The 18,667-nt window shown below is 34.5% G+C and overlaps 1 protein-coding gene across 1 annotated transcript in view; it reads left to right on the forward strand.

Moving 5' to 3' along the window:
- The window catches only part of LOC132750889 (RNA-binding protein 28-like), a 30,571-nt gene that overhangs the window by 4,627 nt on the left and 7,277 nt on the right, over positions 1-18,667 (forward strand). The window contains exons 2-14 of the mRNA XM_060740959.1: positions 718-763; positions 1,034-1,239; positions 2,967-3,084; positions 4,151-4,272; positions 4,760-4,860; positions 5,532-5,607; positions 7,422-7,514; positions 12,496-12,561; positions 13,084-13,422; positions 14,173-14,215; positions 14,814-14,923; positions 15,568-15,771; positions 18,442-18,506. Coding sequence (XP_060596942.1) covers positions 718-763; positions 1,034-1,239; positions 2,967-3,084; positions 4,151-4,272; positions 4,760-4,860; positions 5,532-5,607; positions 7,422-7,514; positions 12,496-12,561; positions 13,084-13,422; positions 14,173-14,215; positions 14,814-14,923; positions 15,568-15,771; positions 18,442-18,506 — 1,589 coding nt within the window. The remainder of the gene's footprint in view (positions 1-717; positions 764-1,033; positions 1,240-2,966; positions 3,085-4,150; positions 4,273-4,759; positions 4,861-5,531; positions 5,608-7,421; positions 7,515-12,495; positions 12,562-13,083; positions 13,423-14,172; positions 14,216-14,813; positions 14,924-15,567; positions 15,772-18,441; positions 18,507-18,667) is intronic.

The raw sequence follows: 18,667 nt of genomic DNA on the forward strand, positions 1-18,667 counted from the left end.
GGATTTTACTTTTTTGGCCGTTAATCGTTATGTTTATTTATTCCATGTGCTTAATTAAAAAAAAATTAATTTAATCATTCATCTTTCATACAAATATGAAACAACAAATCATAAAGATAATATTAATTAAACAATGATGTTCTAACCTAAACTATCTATTATTAAAACATAAATATACTTTTGCATAAACATATACAATGTACTTTGTATCATGCATCATGTAACTTTGACACTTATCAAGATGACAACGCTTCCATTTCATTTGTTTTCTTTTTTTGGGACAAAATGGCGGAGCATCTTTATCAAAGTAAACATACAAGGACAATGCGGGTTCTTGGTTAAAATACAAATGTACTCTTTTAAACTTAAATTTTCGACTTTCATATAATTTTGAAAAGTGCTGTAAGGCTAGACAATACAGTGTGTCCTGGCTAGCGAATGGCTAGAACTTTTAGGCGGGCCCGGCTAGCTTCTTCCTTTCTAGTTGGGCAATATTTTATGTAACTCAGTGATATAATAGGCCGATTATTCAGATAACCGTTCAATTGCAACTTTTCAGCTAGGAAAAAATAGTAGAAGTTATCCGTTTGAAAACTGGTGTGGTGCATGAAACACAGAATGACACCTTCAAAATGAAAAAAAATGTATAGGAATAGTTATCCCAATTCATAAAGTAATCACAATTTCAACCAAAGTAATAATGTTTTTTTTTTTCAGTTTCAGGAAAAAGCAGAGGATTTGGATATGTCAAGTTCACTTTATTGTAAGTGTTGATTTTTCATGTTAAAATTACATCTGCATATTGATTATTCTGCTCATATACTATTGTCCCATAAAGGCAAAGGGTGATATATTGTGTTGTCATACCTATTTGTAAACTGAAGTTCATTTGAAATTAGATTAGGGTTATAGTTGAAATAGTGACTGTAGAAGTGATGATTCAGCTTAATGAGTTAATGAAACTTGGTTCAGTTATTAATAAATTAGTGTTATAGTCAACTTACTAATAGAAAAACACCTTGTATTCATAAAGGGAGGATGCAAAGAAAGCAAAGGAGGGTAATATAAACATCGAGGGTAGGAAAGTCTCTGTAGATTATGCAGATAAATCCAAGAAGATAAAGAGACCGCCAAGAAAAATTAAGGAGATAAAAGAAGAAGAAGACATTGAAGAATCGGGTGATACCAGTTTTGACATAGATGACATCAAGAAAGAGGAAGGTGTGGAGGAGAAAGTTGGTAAGATATATTTAATATTTTCATTTTGTCTAATGATACATATGTAGTGTTAACAGTATACATGTTATTATGAAAGTACATTTAGCAATTGTATGAGGGGCATAATATTTTGCGCAAAATGGGCATAACATTTATCACAAACTTGTTATATATGTGGCATTTTATGAATACATGTACATGTACTTGCCTTTAAGGGCATGTAAGGCATTAAGTATGTACCAGTATTTTAAGGGCATTAAGCTCGTACTTCAGAGGCATACAGGGAATTTAGCATATTCAAGTATTTTAAGGACATTAAGCTCATACTTGAGAGGCATACAGGGCATTTAGCACATACATTGTTCCTGTTCAGTAAATGGGGTATTTCACACTTACACACCTCCTCTATAATATTGTTTGTGACAGGTCTATATTTTTTCGGATAGACCTGTTTAAACAAAAGAAAGTCCGTTATGAGGTCTATCTTTTGCATGTGCACATGATTGTTTGTGACAGGTCTATATTTTTTCGGATAGACCTGTTTAAACAAAAGAAAGTCCGTTATGAGGTCTATCTTTTGCACGTGCACATGAAAAAATAGACCTGCTTATGCGCAGACAAAGAAAACATGAAATGCAATCAAAAATTGAAAATGAAAATATAATGTAATTGATTGTCATAATATTCCTGTCTTACAAAATCTGGATACATTATTTTAAACAAGATAATGTTCCCCTGAAAACCTTCGAATCCAGGGCTTAGTTTCAAAGAATGCTACACTACAACGTTAAAGATATAATCCAAAACTTGCTTATAATGACATGCATATACAAGTACTTAAAGTGGAATGGTCTACATTGAGCACATCTCCCATTAGTTATTAAAATAGCGATAGAAACGATTTGGATATTATTAAAAGAAATCTTGAAAAAGAAATGTTAATGTAAAGTTATAAGTGATTTAGTATAACGATTTATATGATGAGCGATCATATTTTATTCTATAAGACTTTATAATCAGATCATGTATCTCACACTTGCCAACAATATACATATGTAAGTATTTCCTGGTCTGCTGGGTATCCGGACGTTTGCCCCTCAGACAGTTGTTCCCTTGGAAGTTTTCTCCTTTTTGCAGTAGCGGACATTTGCCCCTTCATATCTTTGGAAGGGTTGGACGTTTGCCTACCTATAAATGAGCTGTGTTAAAAAATAATCTTTGTGCATTACATCAAATGTTTCAGATCAGCCATTGCTCAAGCAATTACTTTGAGGGTGTGTAAGTTGGATATCGGCCTCGTACATGTACATCGATCTTTCTGTTAAGGAAAGACCTGGTCACGAATTTCATGAAACACCTCGAGCGTTACGCGCTCTCGGTGTCACATGAAATTCTTGAGCAGGTCTTTCCTAAACAGAAAGACCTCGTACTCGGTCGATATCCTAAACATACTACTAAAGAAACATGCAGCATTTTAGGGGCAACCTTTAGCACATTCTTAATGGGCATACTTAGTCATTTAGCATATAATTTAGTGACAGACAGGGCATTAAACACAACCTCAAGGTGTATAATGGAGTTTTCAGCACATAGGTATGGCACATTGATTTTTAGCTATTGGTCCAGTTTACATAGATGAGATGATTTAACTGTAAAGGTCCTAAAGAAAATGAGTCACATGCTTGAAACTCAGGAGGATATGATTAAAGTATTTTATTTAATATATTATTTTACTTTTTACTTTTTAGGGGATGAGACAAAGAAGGGTGGTCAGTCAATGAAATACCATAATGCAAAGATAGTTGCCCTGCGAGGACTTCCTGCTGGTATATCTGATGAAGAGTTGAATCATTGTATAAACAAGATGTAGGTGTTGTTTTTAATGAACCTGTAATAAATATCATTAGTCATTATGGCTGTATAACAGACAAAGGACATATAATTCTATGATCCACATCGTGATGTGAAAATAAAATTATCAGAATTTTACATGACAAAAAAATACTTACAGTTTCATTTTAGAACCCATTTGCAGAACAAATTGAATTACTTTTCAGAAAAAGTTGGAAATGAACTTGAGTGGCCAATGACAGTGTGATGCTTTGTAGCATTGATATAATTTTTTAATGGACTTTTTCTTTTTCTAGTATGATCGCTGCATCATAGATGTTGTCGCCATGCAAAACTTTAATTAGCCCATTATTGAAATATTTTATATTTTATCAACATGAAATTTGGAATACTTGCTTATCTTGATACAGTGCAGTTGTAAGACAAGGGGCATAATTCTGAAAGCTATATATTAATAGTTATGTCCCTTTTTATTTTAGAATTTTTGTCAAAAGTGGTTATTTTAACAGAGGAGCGTTAACCCGCATTGGGTTTAACAGTTCCGTCCTAATATTTCTCCAGTCATTTTCTGTCAGGTCACCTTTACATTGCATGCTATCATCTTGGGTTGAATTTTAAAGATGCATCTCAGAAATGATAATATATATTATACTGATGTGTATGGGTGTATCGTGAATATCTCTCATCAGAAATTGAATTATCATTGACATGCACTTTGCACTAAATCAGTGACAACTCAAGGTACGTCCTTGGCAAAGTGGTTAAGGTCATTGACTTCAAACCATTAGCCTATCACCACTATGGGTAGGAATGCAGACAGGGTCTTTGGATTCTTTCATGTGAGGAAGCTTACAACATGTCAATGGTTCTACTCAGGTGCCTGTTTGTGCCTGAAATAATGCACGGAAGGCCACCTGAGGTCTTCTTCCACCAATGAAGCTGGAAAGTCGCCATATTACCTATACTTTGTTGGTGTGACATGAAACAAAGAAAAAAACATGTATGCTCCACATGCAGACCTAATTTGCTTGAAATGATGAGCAATATTTAGGCATGATGAGACTCTTGTTGACTATTACAGGGGTGTAAAGAGTATGGCAGAGTGCAAGTTACAAGGCTGTGGTAAGGAGGCACATCTGAAGTTTAAATGTATTAGAGATGCCAAAAGAGCAATAAGAAAGTTACATAATCATTCATATAAAGGTAAGTTAATGTGTTACTTTCTTATTTCTGTCTAATTCTTGAATCCTGCCGATGTCAGTTATAATTTATAGAGATTTTGATGTCTTAGTACTTAATTTAAAGGCACATTATGCCTCGTAAACTAATACTTTATTCCTTCTTTATAAAGAGCAAACATACAAAGTAAGTAAGATTAGGGATGATGTTGCTGGCATTATGCCAATTACATGATGATTGAAAGGTTTGAAAGTGTTATTATAGAAGTATCTTGATCTATTATTATATTTGGCTCTAGAACTCCATGGATTTATGCTAGAACTCCATGGATTTATCTAGAATGCCACAGTAATGAGATCCTTGCATAGTAAAATACAAGTTCCAGACCCAGATACTCGTATAATAAGTAATAACCCTATTGTTTTAACACATTATCTATTGTATACTAACCCTATCGTTTAAACACATAAGCTAAGATAAGTTATTCAGATATCCTGTATAATATTTACAGACAGTATGTTACAAGCTGTTCAGATGTCTGAGGATTTTTCTAACAAACGGCAAAATGTTCCGAAAAAGTCACGGGTGATTGTTAGAAATCTCTCTTTTCAGGTAAGCAAAAGTTATATTATAATCATATTTATCAGTCTTAAGCATCTTGACTATTCTGTGTAATTTACTTTGGGCTTCTCTGTGATTGTTAGTCTCAGCAGTAGAAATGTTGAACTTGCTAACCGGTTTACACGAATGTAGGACAAAACCCCACACATCAAAATCCCACACCTCAAAATTTTTCTAAAAAATCAAAGGTGTGGGGTTTTGTCCACTCTATAAAATTCATGTGTGGGGTTTTGTCCACTCTGTAAAATTTTGAGGTGTGGGGTTTTGTCCGTCTTCTGGGTAACTTACACATTGCAAACGGCACTTACAATCCATGTTAATTACCAAAAAGAGGTTAAGATATGCAAAAGTAGCCTTTACTGTGTTAGTCACAGCATAGAAATATGGTGATTAATACTGAAAAGTCAGTTATGGTAAAGTCAGTTATGGTAATCACACACAACTTGTAAATTATAAATTGAATTTTTATACTTTTTCCTGAAAAATCTTACTAGATTTTTCTCAATTTTGATTTTCTCGAAATATTTTGGCTTATCTAGAGACATGCAGCTTTAACATTCCTTAATTAAGTATATAATAAATTTATATAACTTTTACTGATTTGTTATGCTGCTGTAATTGTTGAAAGTTAATTACACTTATCATACTATTTCTATTTACAGTGCAGTGAAGATCAGTTACAGAAGGCATTTATGAATTGTGGAGAAATTATAGAAGTAAAGATTCCATCCAATAAAGGTTTGTAAACAATTTGATTGAGTACTGTATAACTTACTTATACTATTCTTCCTCGATCATTGGCTGCTTTATGATAGTTAAGATGTCGGTCAACAGGGCTCGAATTTAACACTCGCAAACTCGCAAAATGCTAGTTGAAAAATGATTTTGCGAGTTAGATTTATGACTACTCGCAATTTTTTGCGAGTTGAAGTAAAAAGGAATACGCTCGTCAGCAAAATATAAATGGGGCGTAATATTCGCAGGTAGCCGAGTTATGAACTATGCGCGCACTTGCTGTCTGGTTTACATTTTCTATACCTTAACATCGCTTAAAAAAGTACACAAATTTAAACCAGTCCAAATGTCATTTTGTCCGTGTAAATCAAGAGTGATCAGAATAAAATGTCTAATCGAAAAATAACGAACTTCTTCCCACTTATTGAAGCAAATGTGTCTACCGATAACAATACTCGGAGTACATAAGATGATTCACAGTATATAAAAAGAAAGACAATCAGACCTTCAGTTAAACTTCTCACTTCCCCTCGGAGCGTGCACGTCGCTGAGAAGGCACAGGGCATCGGCAGAAGATTTACAACTTGGCTGGTAGACAACTTTAACGTAGCCTTCAACCGTGGGCGTTAACTACGGAATCCTACTTCGTCACTTCTGCGGACCAGCTGCCGATGTCCTGACTAATGCCGAGGGGAGTGGCCCTACAAAGTAGGCTGAGACGACGAGGATGGTGTACTAGGGTGCGTGAGCCCCTAGTACAGATAGACGGCTTGTAAGGCAGGCCTATAGCTGGCACCAACAGCCCTTTTCAGGGCTAAACACCTTTCCTATTGTCACAGGTTACTGTACATTTAGGTTCTCATTGACCGCCGTACAGTGACCTACTTTTGGCTCAAAATTCATATCTTTGGCTAATACTCCGTGGAAATTGCATGGAGGTAAATTATCACCATTTTGTGCTTCAAAATTAACTCTTTAAGGACATGACTGGTGACATGTCCGGGGTCCGTACTCGACAGCGCAAGCTGCATTTTGTGCCTGAAAGGGCGGATGGACCCTCATTAAGCTTTAACTACATACATACATACCTTCAGTTAAAACGGTTAAAAAATGGGAGAAAGAACTGCACGTCAGTCTTACGTACGAACTCAATGACGATGGAAATGTTGCCAAAATATTTTGTGCCGATTGTTGTGCGCATAATCCAGACCATACATCGCCGGTATGGCGACAATATTGCATTATTTTTTTTTACATGTATATTGACATTTGATTAGAATCCCTGTCCCCTATATCAAGTTTTGAGTAGAAAGTTACGTTGCTGATTTGTACCCCGGGCAGTTCGAACTCGTCCAAATAAATAACAATTTTAATTTTGTTATTCTCTATATCCAGCAACAACTTTGTCTTTCAGCACATCAAATAATTAAATTTCTTTTGGAATTAAAAAATCATTGTCGTAAAAAGTGCTAGTTGAATTCAGTTTTTGCTAGTTAAAAATTTGTCCACTAGCAAAAAATTGCTAGTGGCCAAAAAAGTTAAATTCGAGCCCTGGGTCAATTATGGGATAGAAATTGAATAGAACTGGTATAGAAAACTTTTAGGTTACAACTGGTTGCCGTATGGCAGAAACCAGAAATTATGTACCAAACAATATAGCTTACCAGAAATTAACAAACTTGAATAGTTTTAGTACTGTGTTAAAATACTTTTCTAATTTAAACATTAACATTAATATGCAATCATAATGCCACATTTTCCAAATACTGCAAACATTACAAATTTTATTCTATATTGAAACGTACTAAAAATTGCAGATGGGAAAAGAATAGGATTCGGGTTTGTGCAATTTTCTCAACTACAAGAAGCAAAAAAGGCTGTAGAAGAAATGAATTCAAAGAAAATACTAGGTATATATGCCTTTCGTATAAGTCTTTGTTAAAATTCATGTCTCTCTTGGTTTTTATCACTTTGGTGATTTATATGTATGTCTTTCCTGATATTTACATTTTTTCTGATATCTATGTCTTTCATGGTATTTATGTTTTATGGTATTAACATCATTATACCCCCAAAAACGAAGTTTGGGGGGGGGGGGGTATATAGGAGTCACCCGGTGGTCGGTCGGTTGGTCAAGCGGTCGGTCGGTCGGTCCAGACGTCCGTTGCATTTTCCTTGTCCGAAGCATAACATGAAGACTAATGGTTGGAATTCAATATAACTACATACAATGGTCAAGCACATTGAGAGGAAGTGCAGTGTACAAGAACCATAACTCTATCTTGACTAATTACAGAGTTATTGCCCTTTGTTACTTTTCCTTGTCCCTCACGCCCCCTAGCACCGGCTTGAGCTGTACTCAATTCTCAACACTTTATAGTGTTGGCGTCAATGATCCCGAAGGACCAGAAAATATAACAACACTGAAGTGAAGTACCGGGCAACTTTTTACGGCTGCCACACGGCACTTGACACCTGCTGTTGTGAAGTACAAAATTTTGGAAACAAAGTGATCCCTCGGAAGCATTAATCACAACAAAATATCATAAGAATTGCAGACTCGGTTTGATTGAGTCTGTACATGAGAGATAATGAATAAGTGCAACATCCCTCACGCCCCCTAGCACCGGCTTGAGCGGTACTCAATTCTCAACACTTTATAGTGTTGGCATCAATGATCCCGAAGGACCAGAAAATATAATAACACTGAAGTGACTCTATTTAAAGTAATTACAGAGTTATTGCCCTTTGTTGCTTTTCCATTGCTTTTTTTTTTGTCCGGACCATAACTTGAAGACTAATAGTTTGAATTCATTATAACTACATACAATGGTCAAGCACATTGAGAGGAAGTGCAGTGCACAAGAACCATAACTCTATCTTGACTAATTACAGAGTTATTGCCCTTTGTTCCTTTTCCTTGTCCGGGGCATAACTTGAAAACTACTGGTTGGAATTCAAAACAACTTCATACAATTGTCAAACACAATAAGGGGAAGTGCAGTGCACAAGAAACATAACTCTATCTAAAGTAATTACAGAGTTATTGCCCTTTGTTGCTTTTCAATTGCTTTTTTTTTGTCCGGTCAATATAACTACATACAATGGTCAAGCACATTGAGAGGAAGTGCAGTGCACAAGAACCATAACTCTATCTTGACTAATTACAGAGTTATTGCCCTTTGTTACTTTTCCTTGTCCGGGGCATAACTTGAAAACAACTGGTTGGAATTCAAAACAACTTCATATAATTGTCAAACACACTAAGGGGATTTGCAGTGCACAAGAACCATAACTCTATCTAAAGTAATTATAGAGTTATTGCCCTTTGTTACTTTTCCATTGATTTTTTTTGTCCGGACCATAACTTGAAGACTAATGTTTGGAATTCAATATAACTGCATACAATGATCAAGCACATTGAGAGAAAGTGCAATGCATAAGAACCATAACTCTTTCTTGACTAATTACAGAGTTATTGTCCTTTGTTACTTTTCCTTGTCCGGACATAACTTGAAAACTACTGGTTGGAATTCAAAACAACTTCATACAATTGTCAAACACAATAAGGGGAAGTGCAATGCGCAAGAACCATAACTCTATCTAAAGTAATTACAGAGTTATTGCCCTTTGTTGCTTTTCCATTGCCTTTTTTGTCCGGACCATAACTTGAAGACTAATGGTTGGAATTCAATATAACTTCATACAATGGTCAAGCACATTGAGAGAAAGTGCAGTGCACAAGAACCATAACTCCATCTTGACTAATTACAGAGTTTTTGCCCTTTGTTACTTTTCCTTGTCCAAAGCATAACTTGAAAACTACTGTTTGGAATTCAATACAACTTCATACAGTTGTCAAGGACATCAAAAGGAAGTGCAGTGCACAAGAGCCATTACTCCATTTTGACAAAATACAGAGTTACTGCCCTTTGATACTTTTCCTTGTCAGGAGCATAACTTAAAACGTACTGGTTGGAATTCAAAACAACTTCATACAATGGTCATGCACAATAAGAGGAAGTGCAGTGCACAAGAACTATAACTCTATATTCAGTATTTATAGAGTTATTGTCCTTTGTTCCTTTTCTTTGTCTTTCTGTACTTATTACAGAGTAATTCAATTAAACTTCATCAATGGCCAACCACATTGAAAGGAAATGCAACATATAAGAACCGCAACTATCTTTAATTGCCCACAACCATAACTCTATATTTCAATTCTTTTACAAGGTATTCTGTTACTAGTAACATCCTCATTTCCGAAGCAGTCTTGTGGGGGTATTAATCACATTTAGTGATAGTTCTAGTTATTAGTATTCCAGTCTTTCCCAGTCTTCATGTCTTTGCTGCAATTTACATCTTTCTGGATATTTGTCTCATAGTCATAAATGTGTATATCATTTTGATTTGGGGGAAGAGCTTGGATTGTTTAGCCTACACACTTTAAGTCAGAATTATATAGTATGAAACTAGGTTTCTACTCTATAAATGTAAAAATTGCCAACTGGTTTTGGGGACCTTAAGTGACTGACAGGTTAAGATCTATGGCTGTTAACCACTGACTTCTTAATTATGTGGGCTTCAAATTATTCTCTAGACTTAGATTTTTCTATGTGTGGAACAATCCAGATATGGTCAGTGGTTCTTCTCATTTTCCTCCACTAAGAAAACTGGAAACACAGTGTTTGTTGAAAACACAACAAAACACAGCTGGCAGACTTTGAATTTTTTTTTATGTTATAAAAAAACAAAGTGTTAGTGATTTATATCTAATATACCTGTTCTGGTCTGAAATAAGTCATGTACACCTAACATGAAAGAAGATCATCACAAAACCCTGATTTTGTTAAACCCTAACAAAACAATGAACTTAGAAGTTGGTTTTTACCCTAACGAAAAAACCAGGGATCTTAGTTTTGCATTAGTAATTTGGTTAAAGCATTCATTTTTAGCTCGACTTTTTTTGAAAAAAAAAAAAAGTAGAGGTATTTTTATAGTCCTGGCGGCGTTGCCATTACTGTCTGCAAACTTGTACTTGGATCATAACTTTTTTAGTTCTTGGTGTTTTGTCTTGTCTTCATACTTGGCCACAACAACCCTTGGGACAAGACCTTTCAGTCAACCACACTAACCTTGACCTACATCCATAAATGACCTTGACCTTCAAGGTCAAAAGTCCAAATTTTGCTTGTTCTTGCTATTATTGGCTGTAACTTTGTTATTTTTGAATGGATTGTCTTCAAACTTGAACATAATAATCTTTAAGGATATCCCTTAAAAATAACCAGACAGACCTTGACCTTCACTCATAAATGACCTTGACTTTGAAGGTCAAATTATTGAAATTGTCATTTTTTTGGCTATTATTGGCTGTAACTTTGTTATTTTTGAATGGATTGTCTTCAAACTTGAACATAATAATCTTCAAGGATAACCCTTAAAAATAACCAGACAGACCTTGACCTTCACTCATAAATGACCTTTACTTTGAAGGTCAAATTATTGAAATTTTCATTTTTAGCTCGACTATTCGAAGAATATGAGAGCTATTGTAGTCGCCCCGGCGTCGGCGTCGGCGTCAGCGTCCGCGTCGGCGTCTGCGTTGGTTAAAGTTTTTTGTAAAGTCAAATATCTCAATTATTACTTGAGATAATCAATTGAAACTTACAATACTTATTTATAGTAACAAGGTACATCAGATTGACAAGTTGGATAACTCTGCCTACAATATTGACAGAATTATGCCCCTTTTTAACTTAGAAATTTTGGTTAAAGTTTTTTGTAAAGTCAAATATCTCAATTATTGCTTGAGATATTCAATTGAAACTTACAATACTTATTTATAGTAACAAGGTACATCAGATTGACAAGTTGGATAACTCTGCCTACAATATTGACAGAATTATGCCCCTTTTTAACTTATAACTTTTGGTTAAAGTTTTTTGTAAAGTCAAATATCTCAATTATTGCTTGAGATATTCAATTGAAACTTACAATACTTATTTATAGTAACAAGGTACATCAGATTGACAAGTTGGATAACTCTGCCTACAATATTGACAGAATTATGCCCCTTTTTAACTTATAACTTTTGGTTAAAGTTTTTTGTAAAGTCAAATATCTCAATTATTGCTTGAGATATTCAATTGAAACTTACAATACTTATTTATAGTAACAAGGTACATCAGATTGACAAGTTGGATAACTATGCCTACAATATTGACAGAATTATGCCTCTTTGGAACTTAGAAATTTCGGTTAAAGTTTTTTTGTAAAGTCAAATATTTCAATAATTGCTTGAGATATTCAATTGAAATTTAAAATACTTTTTTATAGTAACAATGTACATCAGTTTGCAAAATTGTATAACTCTGCCTGCAATATTTGCAGAATTATTTGCCCCTTTGAAACTTAGAAATTTTGGTTAAAGGTTAAAGGTCTGCAAAGATATTTACTTGAAACTTTACACATGCACTTAGGGTCATAATTGGAGGGTCATACTATCAAGCGCTTAGAATAGTCGAGCGTGCTGTCCTACCGACAGCTCTTGTTTTTGGCTGTAATTGGCTGTAAGTTTGCTATTATTGAATGGATCGACTTCCCTTGATGGTTAAATTACTGAATATTCACAGATTTGTGCATTAAATAACCAATAAATATATATGGTCATTTAATGCACAAATATATATAATGCGTGTGTATATATATTTAGTCGAGAGTTGCCCCCGCCCGGCCGTTGCTCTTGTTAAAAATGACTGGTGGGTCATGTACTGGTTATCTTAAGGTAAATTCATGATTTTACTAATGTACAAACATATGCTGTATTTATCATGTTATACTATAAGTTTGTCGTTAAGAGTGAACAATTTCATTTTGTGATTATTGCAGGAAGACCTATAGCAGTAGACTGGGCGTTACCGAAAACCACATATGAAAATACACAGAATAACACAGGTAATTACATTGTATTAGACATATTCCAGGCATATAGAGCATTGTCATGCATGTTCCAGTCACACCAGTTACAATTTAACAATGCGTTCAGAGCTTTATGAAGTGCGCAATTTATACATAACCTAAAACACAAACTTTGTTTCTGGCTTTCTATTGTTAAATGTAAACAAACTGATTTTGAGAATTCTACCTTTCTATTACATTGGCAAATTATAATTTTGTACTCATCGTGCATCAATCTCTATTGGTAAATCGGAGCAGATGAGTGGAATTTTCAATCCCTGTGGTTATAACATGTGTAATCATGTGCAGCGTACAGAGAAAACATAGTACTTGCATAGGGATGTCTGTCTATCTGTCAGTACAAAGTTGGATTATTCCAGCTAGCTGGGTAAATTTGAATATAAAGCTGTACCAGAGGCACACTCATTTACTTATACAAAGTCCATCATTTTTGCAAGTTATACAACCGTATTATCCATTTTCTACTATATATAACAGTTATTTCTCTTTTATGTACAGGGAGTGATGATTCTGAATTTGATGAAGGGTCAGACAGTGATGATAGTTCAACACAAGATGTAAAACCATCAATTGTTGATAAAAAGACCCATGATGATGCTGATGATGATAATGATGACAGTGATGATGATGATTCATGCAGTGATGACGAGTCTGAAGATGGTATCGATGACAAAGAAAAAATCATTAAAACAGAAGACCCTGATGATATTGATGTTGATGATGATGACGATGATGATGATGAAGATGATGATGATGATGATAGTAATGATTTAGATAGTGACAATGAAGATAAAGAAACAAAAATGAAAAAAACCAAACAACCCCTAAAGAAAAGAGGTGAGTTTATAAATTTAGATACTGCAAGCTTTATTTGTTCTTAATTTATTACAAAGTGTTTTGCAACAGACTATTCCCTAATTTTAGGTATTTTGCAAACTATACACAATGGTTTTTGGTTCACTTAACATTGCAAAATATTTGCCCAATGTTGTTGGTTTTTTTGTTGTTTTTTCTAAGTCATAACAACAATGCAAATAGATTAATTATCTATGTTTAATATTGGTCCTTTTTTGATTGCCTTTTGTAAGTTAGTTGTTCTTAATAAAGTGTTTAATGTTTTTTAAGCTTGGCTATTCAAGAAATGGTAGGGCTATCCTACTAACTTTGGTTTATACAGAATTTATTTTTAGTTCTATTGTGTAGGTCGCTATAAGCTTATAGACACATTTTGAATCCATTCCTGGAACCAACTAGTACTGACCAATGAGTGTTAAGTTTCTTGCTCAAGGAAACAACGACTAGCCCCTGACAGGGTGTGAACCCATGCGGCTAGCAATCATTAGATTACTAGTCTGACGCGTTAACCGCTCGGCCATGTCGCACTAACCGCCTACTAACTTTGGTGTTTGTGTTTGGTAAAGTATGGCAAGCATGGTTTTGCCTCAATATTATAGTTGATAGAGAAAAACTCTATCGCGAAAACAATATGTACAATGGTTCATATTTTGAATGTTATAGAATAAGATAGAATTATTGAATATTGTGTTTGAGCACATCATAATCAAAGTTTTACTTTTACTATTACAGAACAGAAGAGTGATACAGACGATGGCTGCACTTTATTTATAAGGTTTGTTTTCTGGTTTAATTTATACAACATGCACAGTGACATCAGAAATTACTTCAAACATTTTTTTCCACCTGTGATTAAGATAAGTCTAAAAAAAATGTTTTACCAATGATTAAGCATGTTTTTATGGACACATACAAATTGAACTGTGACATCAGGTATTTACTTCAAACATTTTCTCCCCTGAGATTTAGCCATTTTCCTCTTAATTTTGTTTGAAGCAACATCTTTCTTGAGAGTCAATTCGGTAATCATTCTGACAAGTAATTTAGGTCCTTTGATAAAATCTTATGTTTGGAAACAAGCACAAACATTCCCATTTACCTTCCACAGCTAGCTTATGGAAAGTCAGTAGTTTTACTTGGGTGCTCGTGCATGCCTGAAATAATTCACGGAAGGCACCTGTGGTCTTCTTCCATTAGTAAATCTGGAACTTTGCCATATGACTTGTACTATGTTAGTGTGACTTAAAACCTAATCAAACAAACAAACCTTCCACAGAAGAAATATATTCAAATGAAATATTTTGTAGTATATCTACTATATAGACTAAAGAGATATCTTACTACAGAATGTTTGTCTTTTTTGTTCTTTACAGAAATTTATCATTTGATTCAACAGAAGAAGGGGTAGAGGAATATTTCAGTCAGTATGGTGATGTAAAATATGCCAAAATTGTGTATAATCATGAAACAGATCATTCAAAAGGTAACATGCTCGTACTGATTTAAAAATAAAACATTCTTATGTGATGAAATTAAGATGGATATATGCACTAAAGGTTATTTAGAGAATAATTGTTCATTTTGAGTGGATATAATGTGATATATGTGAATATGATGTGATTGTGTGAGTATGATGTGATATATGTGAATATGATGTGATATATGTGAATATGATGTGATTGTGTGAATATGATGTGATATATGTGAATATGATGTGATTGTGTGAATATGATGTTGGTAAATAATGGTCCTTATTCCCATAACACCCCTAAATTTTTATAATGAACTTGTCCTGCTTTGAATTTAGAATTGTCCATTGTTAAAATGAGGGAATGCAATTGGAAGAATAGGAAGAGCAGATGTCAGCTTCACTCTTTGGTTCAGTTTTTTGGGTGCAAAGCTGCTAGAGGGAATATTGGTTTAAAACTTCATACACTTATTTGATAGCATAATTGGAGTCACTGACCAAGGTCCATAAGTCTAACTTTGATTTTGACTGAATTATGGCCCTTTTTGAACATAATCGAGGCTTTTGTTTTACTATCAAGCACTGACATTAGTCGAGCATGCTGTACTTGAGACAACTCTTGTTATCAAAAACAATGAATGTATCACATTATTATTCAGGGATTGGGTTTGTGCGATATAGTAACAAGATGGCAGCCGATGAGTGTTTACAAGATGGGAAAGATGGCAAGATTTCATTGGATGGCAGAGAACTGATAGTAACTGTAGCAGTATCTAGAGAAAACGCAGCCAGTCTCACAGAAAACAATAAAAAAGAAAAGGAAAAGAAGGATAACAGAAATTTGTACTTGGCTAGAGAAGGATGTAAGTTTAAAACCTTACAACTGCATGTGTATAAATTGAGCTGCCTCATGACAAAGCCAACATAATGGGTTTGCGACCAGCATGGATCCAGACCAGCCTGCGCATCCGCGCAGTCTGATCAGGATCCATGCTGTTTGCTAGCAGTTTCTTTACTTGTTATAGGGTTTGTAAGCGAACAGCATGGATCCTGATCAGACTGCGCGGATGCGCAGGCTGGTCTGGATCCATGCTGGTCGCAAACCCATTATGTTGGTTTTGTCATGATGCGGCTCAATTCCTAGAATTGTAGTGCAATGATGTACTGGTTTAGTTTTATATTTGAATGTCCATGAGCATTTTCAGTTGACTTAGTGTCAAAATATTCATTTTGAGCTGGCTGAAGTATTACAGATGTACAGAAGTGTGACTTAGAATATAATTATTTACACAAGCATGAAGTATATTGAGTGCCTAAAGTTAGAAATTTGTACATTTATTTACAACAAGTAATACAAGTGGCCATCAGCAACTTGCATAATGAATATATACTAAAAGCAAATCGTTATTGTAGACAAGTTCATAAGAAAACTCAGTAACTTTTGACTATTAAAATATATAATAAGATGTTAATAAGGTGATGCCAGAAGTGTTTGCCAATTCTGCACTATCAATAGCAATTTAAATATAAAGTCATCATAACCGTGCTGCTTTTAACTACTTTTTTTAAGTGATGACATTTTAATCTAGAAATATGCCATAAACAACAAAAAAGAAATTTTATGTGCATAGAAAAACTGTCTACAGTATAGAGATACATTGTCAAATATGTGGTCTTCGGTTCTCCATGATATATACTGCATCCTATACAAAATTTTTTGTCAATTAAATTTTGAGAAATTAATTTGCATTATTATAATGTATAATACATTGTATAGCATACATTTGTTTTGTAAAAATTGTTCCATTGGTATAATTTTAAGTTCCCCACATTTTTAATATACATGTTTTTATGCAACAAAAACTACAGATGTTTTAGTCTGCTATAAAAAAGATTTTAGTCTGACATGATAGTACACTAGGAAAGACTTACCTTCACATACTTAAAATAAGTAATTTTTAGCTCGACTATTCGATAAGAATAAGTAGAGCTATTGTAGTCACCCGAGCTTCGGCGTCTGCGTCGGCGTAACCACTTATGTTAAAGTTTTTGTAATAGTTCAAATATTTTCAAAGTCCATTGACATATGGCTTTGAAACTTTGCACACTTGTTCACCATCATGACCCCAACCTGTAGACAGGAGGAGGTAACTCTATCAAGCATTTTGACAAAATCATGCCCCTTTTTCGACTTAGAATTTATGTTAAAGTTTTTGTAATAGTTCAAATATTTTCAAAGTCCATTGACATATGGCTTTGAAAGTTTGCACACTTGTTCACCATCATGACCCCAACCTGTAAACAGGAGGAGGTAACTGTATCAAGCATTTTTTTTTACTATCAAGCACTAAGAATAGTCGAGCGTTGCTGTCCTACCGACAGCTCTTGTTCACTCTTGAGTGTGGTACATGTATTTCTGTGACAAGTTTTTAGCCCACCTGTCACAAAGTGACAGGGTTAGCTTTTGTGATCGCTTTTCGTCCGGCGTCCGTCCGTCCGTAAACTTTTACTTTAAATGACATCTCCTCATAAACCACTAAGCCAATTTCATCCAAACTTCACAGGAATGTTCCTTTGGTGGTCACCTTTAAAAATTGTTCAAAGAATTTAATTTCATGCAGAACTCTGGTTGCCATGGCAACCGAAAGAAAAAACTTTAAATATCTTCTTTTAAAAAACCATAAGAGCTAGAGCTTAGATATTTGGCATGAAACATCTTCTAGTGAGTGTCTACCAAGTTTGTTCAAATAAAAGCCCTGGGGTCAAAATTGGCCCCGCCCCGGGGGGTCATTGATTTTCCCTATATGCATATAGTAAAAACTTAAAAAATCTTCTTTTAAAGAACTCAAAGAGCTATGGCTAAGATATTTAGCATCAAACATGTTCTAATAGGTGTCTACCAAGTTTGTTCAAATAAAAGCCCTGGGGTCAAAATTGGCACCGCCCCGGGGGTCATTGATTTTCCTTATATGTGTATAGCAAAAACTTAAAAAATCTTCTTTGAAAAAACCCAAAGAGCTAGAGTTAAGATATTAAGCATGAAACATCTTTTAGTGAGTGTCTACAAAGTTTGTTCAAATAAAAGACCTGGGGTCAAAATTGGCCCCGCCCCGGGGGTCATTGATTTTCTTTATATGTGTATAGCAAAAACTATAGGGGTGTCATTGTTTTTAACTATAATTTTTATGTGTATAGTAAAAACTTTAAGAAAATCTTCTTTTAAAAAGCCCAATGAGCTAGAGCTTAGATATTTAGCATGAAACATCTTCTTATGGGTGTCTACCAAGTTTGTGCAAATAAAAGCCCTTGGGTTAAATTGGCCCTGCAACGTTGGGGGGGGGGGGGGGGGCTATATACAGGTGAGCGACCTCAGGGCCATCATGGCCCTCTTGTTTTTGTTTGTTTTTTTATGACAACAATTTTTTGGAACATATACTTCCTTATCTATTATCATGATTTTTGTGAAGAAGTTGACATTTTTTTTGTTGAGGAAAAATGGATAGTTTTGTTATGATGATTTTATTGTGTTTCAGTGGTAAGGGCTGGTACACAGCAGGCAGAAGGACTGTCGAAGATAGATTTAGATAAACGACAAAAGGTAAACTAGCTTTTATCATCCTACTTATAGTATACTATAGTTACACACTGTTGTTATTTCTTTATTTGCAAATGAGTAGATTTAATGATAAATAAATAAAAATACAATTCATCATATATCTACAGAGTAATGATAAATCTCCTATAAAGTTCAAAACAGGT

This window comes from Ruditapes philippinarum, unplaced genomic scaffold, assembly GCF_026571515.1.
Source record: "Ruditapes philippinarum isolate M1 unplaced genomic scaffold, ASM2657151v2 ctg1086_1_1_1_1, whole genome shotgun sequence".
Taxonomy (NCBI): domain Eukaryota; kingdom Metazoa; phylum Mollusca; class Bivalvia; order Venerida; family Veneridae; genus Ruditapes; species Ruditapes philippinarum.